This window comes from Ostrea edulis, chromosome 1, assembly GCF_947568905.1.
Source record: "Ostrea edulis chromosome 1, xbOstEdul1.1, whole genome shotgun sequence".
Lineage (NCBI taxonomy): Eukaryota > Metazoa > Mollusca > Bivalvia > Ostreida > Ostreidae > Ostrea > Ostrea edulis.
The window spans coordinates 102687312-102700137 of NC_079164.1; the positions used below are offsets into that span (position 1 = coordinate 102687312).

Here is a 12826-nt window from a genome sequence, read left to right on the forward strand (position 1 = left end):
TTCTTCAATAAGATGGGAACACGAAAGTATTCATATCGTGATCAGTCATCAAAAAATACTTTGCGAAACACCACTCCGATTCTACGCAAAAATACTCTTGAGGTGATATGAAAAAGATGTTGGATTTCCTCATTGTCAGTATTTACGTAATATGTATTGTATTGTTTATTTCCAAATGCAGTACTGCTTATAGGTTGCAAATACACGTAACGTATATTACAATAATAGCATAAGTGTAAAAGACATCAATAAGTTATAAAAAAAAAAAAAAAAACAATTTTAAGCACAAAATAGAGCATGTGTCTCAAATATAAAGGACATGTTTATTAATATGTTGAGGATAATAATATTAATATAAAGGACATATTTATTGATATGTTGAGGATAAACCTCTTTGTGTTGTAACCTCTGGTTTCAGTTTACAAGATCTGTATAATCCCCCCCCCCCCAAAAAAAATTACACATAACACTTGTATTTGTATTGGAGTACAGTTGTAATAATTTATACATTGACGGGTTTTCATAATGATATTTATCAATATATAATTTTCTTAGTTTTTCATATAAAGGACAAATAAATATAAAAGTGATATTCATCTTCAATATCTCTATCTGTACATAATTTAAACGTTCTGTTACGCTCAGGTATATCAAAATATCTCCCCTTCAACCTTTAACCGTACTTGTAATAACACAAGTTTTTCATTAACATTGTTTTCGTACCATACATACATGTACCCTAGTCCAACAACAAACAGCATACCCCTTACAGTAGATGACCATCACTTGGTGTTTGGTTCCAAAAGACATTGTTTAAACATTTCAGAATATGTATTACTTAAAACACAGTTATCAGTTTTTCTTAGCTTGAAAAAAATATTTTACCATTCTAAATTTTTTCTCAAACTCTAATGGAAATATACCCGATTCTGAATAAACCATCATCGAAGCTGTGGAATTTTTAACACCTAGGACTTTCTTACAAAAATTCAAATGTACTCTTTCTAATTCTTTTGCAGGGATACAACCCCACACTTCATGACTATAATTCGCACCTGCATGAAATCAACATCATCCATCCGTTCATATTGAAGTAAGCATTGGTATATTGGTTGTATAGGAGTTCCTCATTGACAATATTTACGCAATCTGTGGTGATTAGGTCTCCTAACAATCTTTTATAATTCCCATGGGCACGAATTGTGCTTTTTTATTAGTTAACCTGTTTCTACATGAATATTCTTACGAAGCAGTATATATTTAAAAGCTTCTACATGAGAAGAAAAAATAAATCTCTTGCAGTGACCTTCAACTCGACAATTAGATAAGCGTTTTATCTGTAAACAATACTCATTTTCATTCATATGTCGATTCGATATATCCCAGTGAACTTGAAATAAAAGACACCACATTTTCTTTGACATCTACTTCATACTTGGAGATTTTATTAACATAGATGTCAACGGCAAACTAACAACTCTGCTTTATAACAAACGAAATGATCTTAGATACTCCATCGTCATTTTCCCATATCTGTATATCAATATTCCAGTAATCATCTGCATATGTAGCTACAGATATGTAGCTCTCTGGGAAAATATTACGACAAACCAGGAAGCTACAGATCCACCTCTTATAAAATCTTTCGATTTACGGCACAGAAAAAAATGCGCACGGTTGAGGCCTTATACATGTATCGTTGTATTCTTGAATAGCCGTCTCATAATTTTTTTTATCAAATATAGATTGATATAAAAAAAATTCCAAACATATTTGCCTTCTTCCAAACATACCTTCGAATATTCATTAAAGCCCTATTTCCAAACATACCTTCGAATATTCATTAAAGCCCTATTTCCAAACATACCTTCGAATATTCATTAAAGCCCCATGCAACTCAAAAACCCACAACTTTAAGTGATTTTGTTTGTACGCCAGCCATGTTAGATTGCCAGTCAGATCGACCCCATTTCATTTCCAAATTATTACTTTTTAACAAATATCTTCATAAATATTTATAGTTAAATATTTTGAATGACATCATTTGATTTTTTAATTAAATTCACGGTTTTGATTACTCCTCCAAGGCACCTGATTCCACCTCAGGTGTGTCCAGGGATCCGTGTTTGCCCTACTCTTTATTTTTGTATTGATTACTGCTCGTTATTTTCACTTTTTCATTGATATAATTTTCAGCGCTCCTCGATGAGGTAAAAGGATACAAAAAGAATTTTAAAACGATCGATTAATTGATAACACCAATTAAGTGTATACAGAGTACGTACAGTATATGTGTCGAGGCCCTGCTGGCTTAATAAAGTAGATTTTTTAAAACATCATTGTACATGTAACCAATTGTAAGTCGTACTAGTTTCAATAGCTTTAGTTGCAATCCGAAAGGAAGGAATTGCATATAATATATACATATATATGTGTAACAGGGTGTTGATTGCGATTTAGTAAGGATGACCAACTCCTGATGAGGTTCTGAACAAGGCGTTTATTCAGCAAAGTATATATAAAGTTGCTTGAAAAGAAAGCCCTGTAACAATTGTATAACAATAATTAAACATATGTATAAATCATAAAATACAATATTACTTTTACAGACTAATTGATATACAATTAATGGTAGCGATATTTACATACTTCAAGGGAGATAACTTTGTCTTACACAAAGTGCTATACATGTAACATTAAATACACAAATGCATCTCCCAACATTTACTCTTGCCTGTGGATAAAATCTTTACTGTACACTTATGCTTATCATAATATAAACATTACAGTTATTACTTTGATATAAAATAACCATTATGAGAAATGTTTTTTGGCTATATTTAGCTCTAAAACTTCATAGTTATTTCGGATTTCAAACATTTCGGTTGAGCATCACTGAAGAGACATTATTTGTCGAAATGCGCATCTGGTGCATCAAAATTGGTACCGTATAAGTTTTACATTTAAGTCAGTACCTCAAAATACTCAAACATACCATTCTATGGGAATAGGCCAATATATACAATGGTGAACTGCCAATGTGATAAATAAATGTCACCATATAAAGTTCAAACCTGCAAGTTAATCAAATAACTTACAACTAGCTGCTAATGCAATTATCATAAATATATGGCCATTAATTAAGATACATCATAGTGAGGCAATTGAACTACATGTATTTACACTTTATAGTTAAAATAAATGATTCTCTCTCATTATATACTTTTACTCAGGATGAAGTGCATAGGAAATTAATCTTAATGCAAAATCATAGGATTTACCATTATATATATATATTATAAGTATATTATCATTAGTAATAAACTTAGTAACTTACCGATTGAGAGGAAAAGTCAGTCTCAGGTAGTACTATCAGGTCTATGTCAACTCAAAACTTATATACTGATCTATGGACTGGTCACTTCAAATTTCAGACAAAGATTGAACTGTCACAAAGAACTTTTGGAGGGAAAAAATCCCAAAACCAATAAAAATGTAAGACACAAAACTAAAACACCAATGAAATTAAAAGACTAATAGACAACTTGGCCAAGACATAATTAGGTACCTCAGGCACTCTATACCAAAGAACTCACTAAGTGTTATGCTTGACCGAATATTGAATTGCAGATCCATTAAAGGATTATATAATTCAATACACATAGCATTGATGTTAAATTGAAATAAAATGAAAGAATAACAATGCATACATGCATGTATGAGTGCATTATATGCATATTAGATAAGAAATGACTGCCACATATGTATGTATGTATGTATGTATGTATACCCATCAGTTTCGGATCCACAACGTGGATACAAGTTCAAATACAAGAATTATTCAAAGCACTAAAATGACCAACGACAAGAACAATGCCTTTCTTAGGACAAACGGAAAAGTTTAACATGAATAAACATGTACACAAAAAAAGAAGGAAAAATGCTAGCACTAAATTTACAAACGTATATACTCTGCAAATTACTTATGTATTGTCTGTCTTCCTAACCGATGAAAAATTGAAAATAACGAGGTGATCAATCTCAAAACTCAATAACAAATACACATACAAAATTAAGAGTGGGGCATTGCGTTCAGAATAAAACAAATTTTCATATGGTACATAACAAAAACTAATTTTATTTTTGGATTGTTTGGCAAAAATAAAGTAGTCCAAAATATACATCTTCTCTGGATTAAATATTACATATACATTTATACAATGAGATGTACTAAAAAGCCCTGAATATAAGATTGCAGTATCCCACGTTAAACCCCAAAGAATATCTTTTATAAAAATGGTGAAAAAGATTTTTTCGATACCTGCTGGAGTAACTGGAATTCATTTGAATAAATGACTGTATTTAATCTTCTCTCTATCTCTCTCATGGAAAATCATAATACAAGTTCTATTCATTCAATTTGTACATACTATGTACTTTAATTATACCTGTATGAAAAAATGAATAAAGAATCATAAAAAGGAGTTGGGCAAACATGACCCCTGGATATACCAGAGGTGGGATCAGGTGACTATGAGGAGTAAGCATCCCCTGTCGACCGGTCACACCCACCGTGAGCTCAATATCTCGATCAGGTAAGCGGAGTAATCTGCAGTCAAAATTAGTGTGTGTCTAACAATTGGTTTGAAACACGTCAGACAGCATCTGATTCAATGACAGGTTGTATTGGCAAACTAGATCGTTATAACGACCATAGAATTTACGAAATGCTGACTTTAAACGAGATTGTTGAAACCCCTGGAACATCAACTTGTTTATCAGTAGCCTAGCTCTGACCATAAGCAAAACAAGCTCAATATTACATATCGAATCAGTTGAGAGACAAAACACCGCAGGCAGGTGATAATGGAATATTGCAATATCAATATGAGAAGTTGACGATGGAGAAGCTAAATTCATCCCGTTTGTCATTAAGTTGAGATGTTAATTTGCCGTTAACTTATATGTTCAATAAAATATCGTAGTACGAAGTAGATGATCTCGTGGGATGTGTGCTAGAATAGGTCCTCAGTACCTTTTGCTTGTCGTAAGAGGCAACTAAATGGGGCGGTCCTTTGGATGAGACCGCAGAAACCGAGGACACGTGTCACAGCAGGTGTGGCACGATTAAGATCCCTCCCAGCTCAAAGGCAGTAAGCGCCGAGGATAGGCCTAAATTTTGCAGCCCTTCACCGGCAATGGTTACGTCTCCATATGAGTGAAAAATTCTCGAGTGGTACGTTAAACAATATACAACCAATAAACGAAGCAGATGTGGAAAACTCTGTATATAGTGTCTTTTATTTCGAGTTCAAGGGGACAGATCGAATCGACATATAAATGAAATTAATATTATTGATAGATAAAACGTCGTCGATATGCATAAATGTGGAGTTCAAGACCACAGGAAGAGATTTATTCTTCTCACGATCTCAGTATGTAGACGCTTCTGAATAAATTCTGCCTCGTAAGAATACAAAAACAGGTCAGCTAATAAAGGAGCACAATTCATGGAAATTGTAACAGACTGTTGGAAGACCTGTTCATCAAAGACTACGAAGATAATATCAACTTGTGAATACTTGTGCGTATAATCAGAGTGGTGTTTATCGAAGTAATTTATTTGAATGGCTGATCACTAAATATGAATATTTCCTATCCCCATTTTTGTTGAAGAAGCAAGTGGTTATGATGTCAAAAAGTCTAGTCTTTAATCTATCGTGAGAAATGGTTGTGTAAAGTGTTGAAAAATCATACGTTTTGATGTTATTGATTTGAGAAAAGTCTTGAGATCTTTAGAATGAAAGGTGAAGATAACAAACAGTGATCGATCTCAATATGTTTTCTTGGGAAAGAATTTGTCCAATGGGCTGATCCACAAAGCTCGAAGTGGTAACGGATGACGTAATCATTTTGAAATGAGGACGAATTAATTAATTATGGTAATCAGTGCAAAAATAACTCGTACCCGGTAAGATTCCTTATTAAGCACCGTTGAAAATGTATATAGTGAATAAGAAAGTAAGCAAAGTAGACAACCCATGAAATAAAAGTATAAGAGCCTTGAAAGTCAAGTAATCATCAGGCATATTCGCATTGATCATTTCTTGGGCAAAAGGACATGGAATCACACAAAAAATTAACTGGTCATACAGTTTTAGCTTTTTGTTTAATCATGGTTGAAGTCAACGGATTGACTATTCATGAAGGTGCAAAGAGTAACAGGTTTTAAGTTAGATATGAAATAGAAAATACAGCTACAGCGTTGTGGACGTGATCAACCGTCTTAGTAGATGGAGCTCAGAGTCTGGTGATGGTTTAGTCCAAATTCATTCTGATGAGGCCAAGGGGTTTGTTTACACCTTGAGGATCAAATGACTTTGAACAGCCTTTGCATCCAGAATTTTTCCATTTGCTTTTTCTGGGTAGCTGACCAATTCGGGCCTTGATTATTAACCACCAATGTCTTGTCCTCCAATCGGTGAGTAATGTGCAGTCACAGCTGGCAAATGAAAGGTGAAGATAACGAACAGTGATCAATCTCATAACTCCTATAAGCAATACAAAATAGATAGTTGAGCAAACACAGACCCCTAACACCCCAGAGGTGGGATCAGGTGCCTAGGAGGAGTAAGCATCCCCTGTCGACCGTTTACACCCGCCGTGAGCCCTATATCCTGATCAGGTAAACGGAGTTATCCGCAGTCAAAATCAGTACTAGGGTGCCAAGAACGGCTTAACAATCAGTATGAAACACGTCAGACAGCATTTGATCCAATGATAGGTTGTATTGACGAACTAGATCGTTATAACGACCATAGAATTTGCGAAATGCTGACTTCAATCGAGACTGTTGAAACCCCTATACCATCAACTTGTTTGTCAGTAGCTTGCCTCGATTTAAAAACTGACTATAAGCAGAACAAGCTCTTGCATATCGAATCAGTTGAGATATATAAACACCATATGCAGGTGATAATGGAATATTGCTACATAAATATGGGAAGTTGACGATGGAGAAGCTGAAATCATCTCGTTTGTCATACAGTTGAGTTGTCAGTTTGCCGTTAATGTCTACTTTCAATAAAATATCTAAATATGAAACAGAATTGGACGACTCTGTGGTGTATTTTATTTAGAGCTCACAGGGATATATCAAATCGACATATGAATGAAAGTTATTATTGTTAATAGACAAAACGTCATCGATATATCGAAATGTCAGCGAGAGATTTTTCCTTCTGACGTAGAAGTTTTTGAATAAATTCTTCTTCATATGAATAGAGAAACAGGTCAGCTAACAAAGGAGCACAATTCGTGTCCATGGGAAATCCAACAGACTATTGGAAGACCTGATCACCAAAGACCACGAAGATATTGTCAATGAGGAACTCTAGCATATTTTTTTGTTTCAACTTCAGAATACTTGTGTGTGGAATTAGAGTGGTGTTTAACAAAGTAAGTTTTTGAATGACTGATCACTAGATATGAATATTTCCGTTTTACATTTTTGTTGAAGAGTCTAGTCTTTAATTTATCGTGAGGAATGGTCGTGTATAGTGTTGAAAAGTCATAGATCTCAATGTTATTGATTTGGGAAAATTTCTGCGATTTCAAGTTTACTAAAAGTTCTTTAGAATTTTTTAGAATCCACATTTGATTAACACCACTTCTGGCATATGTAGTCGCACAGTAAGTTTGAAGTTTCTCCGTCACAGCTGTTAATATTTTCGTGAGGAGCAAAGATAGGGGCTTGGTAGAGCACTTACTGGATCCAGCAATGCATCTTTGTTTATAAGGGTTTTTATGTCTTTCTTGGTTTTGACAGAGGACCGGTGGTTGTTGACCTGTTTGCGGAGGTCTCTTGTTTCTCCTACTTATTGCTTGAGAAAACTGCAATTGTTAGTTTTGCAGGGGAAAATCACCAATATTTTGTAACTGTGATCCGTAACAAGACTGCTAAATCTGTCAGTATATGTGCTATATTTGCATAATTGACATCTGTGATCTGACCATGTTTTGAACCCTCCATTAGGTACATGTAAAGGGTTACCCAGTCTATCTGGGGCGTCTGAAGGATGCTGAATGAGGTTCTTTGAAGATCGAGGCCATTCGATGATTGACATAAAAATAGGCAATGCTTTCTCAGATTGCTTTTGAGGATGGGGTGGTAAGTATTGACAAGTGGAACCCTGTCATTTTGAGGATTTTCTTTGTACTGAGGGATATACTGTCATTTTGAGGATTTTCTTTGTACTGAGGGATATACTGTCATTTTGAGGATTTTCTTTGTACTGAGGGATATACTGTCTCGTCATGCCGTGACATCTCGTCATTTGCGGACTGTACTTTGATTGAAAGCGTCATATCCTCTGTCTGTCATATTAGTTATGAGGGGTTTACTTTGCTTTTGGAAAAAGTAGGAGCAGATGCGGCAGATTCGGGTGACAAAACCCCTAGGAACACTTACACAGGTAGACAGTTGGATGACATAAGGTCCGATTGATAGTCGGTGGGCTTAGTGTGGAGATTGAAATCAGTTTTCCTGTTTATATAAGTGTGGGTAAGTGTGGGTATGGTCTCCAAAAATTATTCATGGATTGGAAATTTTCACAGTGCTTGATGGAATAGTGGAAATAGTTCGCCATCATGATAAAGTCGTTTAGACTTTCACACATCTAGGATAGCTCTATGTACTAGGGATAATAAAGATATCAAAGCACGACTTTTTCACGCGCAAATTATTTTGTATATTACTGGAACGAGTTATCTAGTATCGTAATTCGTTGCGAATTTTCTCAATAGCATGGATTGAAAGAAACTGCTATTTAAATAGTATGCCTTATTCAAGATTCTCTCGATCTCGACGACAACCAAAGTGGATAACTAAACAAATTTTAGAAGATTTTCCCACAAAGCGACCAGCGCATCCAGCAAAAATAGTGAAGGTAGGCCTAGCTGAAAACCAAACTCTTACAGTTTTAGATACACAAACACTGCCATTGCACCCAGTGTCAGGGCAACCAGGTATGGGTTGCAATCCTTTAGGTACAGTGCTCCTAAGATCTGGAACTCTTTGCCAAATGAAGCTAGGCATCTTACCACCTTAAATCAATTTAAAAGTTTTATTTCCACTTGGTCTGGCCCCACATGTAAGTGTAAATCATGCAGATCTTAGGTCCATTGTACATAGCTTTATACAGGTTGGGAACACTTCCCCTATAGCGAGATATTCTCGCTAAAACGCGATTATCCCTCTCTAGCGAGAAATAAACATTACCATAAATAGGTGTTTTGGCGTCTTTATTGAAAACAATGGCAAATCCCGTGCAACGCTGAATAAGTGCGACACGCACTCAACATGATGCAAATTGTTTCTATGAAATTGACAACATAGTCATGAAATTGCATATCAAAGTTGCTGCGTAAGTGGGAAGCAGTCTGAAATCCAATACACATCGTGAGTGTTTTTGTTTTGATTCATATATTTGCAGAAGTATCAGACATTTTTAGCACTTTTTCTTCTTTTCACGTGAATCACGAAAAGATGTACTCCGCGGGTGTTTTTCTCGGTTGTACGTGATATATTTATTCTCGCTAGAGAGGGATAATCGTGTTTTACCGAGAATATCTCACTAAGGGAAGTGTTCCCAACCTGTTATATGTTGCTTCTGCTCTTTTTATCTATGCAACGTTTATGTGTGTGTCTGCATGGCTCAATAGACCTTTCTTTTCTATTTTTACTTTTATTATTTTTTAGTAAATTCCATCAGCAATGAAATTTTAAATATTTATATGATTAATTTACTACCATCATTTATTTTAATTATATTTAAATTATTTTCAAAAATTCTTATACTATACAGCTTTTACTTGAAACAACAAACATAGCTAATTGGCTTGAAATTTAATGATGGTTTTTATGCATATACACTCTTGCTTGTAGTATTTTATTTCTTCCTCGTAGCAGGCAACAAAATTAAGGGGAAATACTCGCTAAATGCGAGTTAAAAATTGACATAGCGAGTGAAAAATTACAAGTGATCGCAGCTTTTTGCGAGTGAAAAAAACCCCGATCTTTATTCCAGATTTCTTTGGTTTATTGGCTGTACTTTGAAGTTTACAATAATTTTGTCTTGTGCACAGAAATGCTTTACAGAATGAATATACAAGTATTGAAAAAGTAAACGTTGATCAAATAAATAACTAAGGCCAAGGTCATCTCAGTCAGTGATGTCGAAGATGGCCTTCTTCATGCACACTTTGGGCATCTCAGAGATGTCTGATTTAAATAGTAAGCATGTTGATCTCGTCCGTGTTTACATGAAACAACACATGAAAGTGTTAGTGTTACGCTTCACGCAGTGTCCTTCTGTAGTCTATTGTCAAACACTTAGAGTTCGTGTTTTTTTTTTCAACTAGAATTTTTTAGATGAAATTTCCGAAAGTTTTGAATATATAGTTTGAATTGACGCAAACAGTCTTCAAGATTTCAAACCACATGGTGTTGTAAATAGGTGGTAGATCTCTGGACAGCGAGTTCGCCGCACACGTGTACCCTATGACCCTCATCATGCACCAATGATACATGTATGTTGTCCGATAATTCATTAAAATTTAAATGAAAGAATTCTCAATATTATTTTTATTATTGCACTTTAACGAAGATTTCAAAAGATTTTCCCTATATTTTGATATAGATACATGCTTGTTTTCTTAAATTCCTGTAAAACATCAATCGATTGAAAAATGCTAGTAAAAGCTCAATTTTGCTAGTTGGAAAATAATCCACAAGCTAAAATTTGCTAGTAGTGAAAAAAGTTAATTTCGATCCCTGCGTAGTCTTATGCTTTTGTGTCTGTATATTCTTGCATGAAAGTTTTCTTTTATTTTGTATTCTTTTGTTAATCTGTGATATGTCTGTGTATATGTGTACATGCATGCTATGTGTCTTTGTCCTTGATATACTTGAATGTGATAGTCGGTTAAAAAGCTCTACAGAGCTTGTGTTTGACATGTTGAATGTATATAGTGCCGACTTTAAATAAAATTTACTTTACTTTACAACAATGCAGAAGACAGGCTAGAAATAGAATGTAGTTTTCTGCCCACAACTCCTTTAAATCAATCGTAACCAGTCTTCACGAAATTCATATAATATGATGATTAGATGACTAATGAAGAACATACAGTACCTGGCCATAATTGAGTCATCATTTCACTAGGTCTTAAAAATATGTGTGCACAGGAGTTTGAAATTTTATCAATAAAGTCAATAAAATTCACTTGATTGACCAAGCCATGAGCTATGCGTTAAGTGAACGTTATTGCGTATATGTATTGTATACATGTATATCATCGGGAAAAACAAAACAAAAACCAATTTTTATAAAAATCTATTGTCAATTTAGTCCCATTTTTCATGATTTTGTCACTTATCATGCAAAGTTGTTCTTTTCCTATGATGCTGTAGCAAATTGTGATACCATGATCATCATGTGAATAGTTTATAAAATCACCAAGACAAAATTTTTAACCTCGATCAAAATACTATAATTTCCTAATAATATTTTATTAAATCTGCTTCACTCCCCAAACTCATTCTATCATCAGATTCCCTTTTCCTGTCAGCCCCCCCCCCCCCCCCCCCCCCCATGTCATGATGCTTATCTTTTCTATATTTGTTTAAAATCAAATTGAGTTTTTACAAGAGATTATTCTGGATTATTAGAAAGGAATTACACTGTAATGCCTGTGCATTGAAGGTAAGGTTGTGCACAGTATCTAAAAATAGTTCTGACAAACTTGGTTTTTATCTTGAGATCACACAAAGATCAAACAGTGAAATTAGCTCCTGACATGTAAGACTGTCTGACATACTTAATGTATATTTACAAATCATGTAGCGGTCAGCCGGGTTCGATCGCCGGTGGCCAGTTAGCTCAGTTGGTAGAGCACCTGACTAGAGATTCAGGGGGCCCGGGTTCAAATCCCGGTCTGGTCCGTTTAATTTTCTCCCTTCCTGTTACATTTGGTGCCGTAGACCAGCCCCTGGAACTGACAGGTAAAAATGCCTGCCAGGGGATAAAGATCCTGGGTTGATATCTTAAGGTGTGAAGACATTTAAGGAGGGAGGCATGTAGCGGTCAGCCGGGTTCGATCGCCGGTGGCCAGTTAGCTCAGTTGGTAGAGCACTTGACAAAAGATTCTGGGAGACCGGGTTCGAATCCCGGTCTGGTCCGTTACATTTTCTCCCTTCCTGTTACACATGTTATAGTCTCACTATATTCCTCAATAACTCGTGAATTCTAAGGTTAAGAAAAAATAATATACTATTTCCTTTGTTTGCAGCACATATCAGGGCCTCTAGCAGATGGGAGCTTTGTGAAAGAAATCAGTGATTTTGAAGTGTACATCAAAGCTGTATTTAGTTCTGAGTCCTTGAATGAAATAAGAAGGTATTTTACACATATATACACAAATGTTTTGAAGGACTTTTTCATGCCTCCATAATCAGAGACTCTGGGGGCATATAGTTTTTGGCCTTTCTCTTTGTCCACTAAAACTTAAACCTTGACCATAAATTTTGAATGGATAATGATAGGGCCTTGTGTATTCCTTGTGACAAGACCTTTCTTTTCATATAAATTATATTTACTTCTTGACTTTGGGGTTTGACCTACTTTTGAAAAACTTCACCTTGGCCATAACTTTTGAACTGTTAGTGATTGGGCTTTCATATTTCTGATGTGAATTCTTTGTGACAATATCTTTCTTTTGGTACCAGAATCATTTGCTGCCATGTAGAGACATCAGTGTTTCCCAT

At 35.0% G+C, this 12826-nt stretch overlaps 1 protein-coding gene across 2 annotated transcripts in view; it reads left to right on the plus strand.

The window, feature by feature from the left end:
* The first annotated feature begins 8771 nt into the window (after nucleotides 1-8771).
* Nucleotides 8772-12826, plus strand: part of LOC125668756 (uncharacterized) — a 32966-nt gene continuing 28911 nt past the window's right edge. Inside the window, exons 1-2 of one of the 2 annotated variants that reach the window (XM_048903146.2) lie at nucleotides 8772-8948; nucleotides 12352-12458. In XM_048903146.2, coding sequence (XP_048759103.2) covers nucleotides 8838-8948; nucleotides 12352-12458 — 218 coding nt within the window. In that variant the 5' untranslated portion in view covers nucleotides 8772-8837. Of the gene's footprint in view, nucleotides 8949-12351; nucleotides 12459-12826 lie in introns of those variants that run through there. The other variant, XM_048903155.2, reaches the window with a different exon arrangement.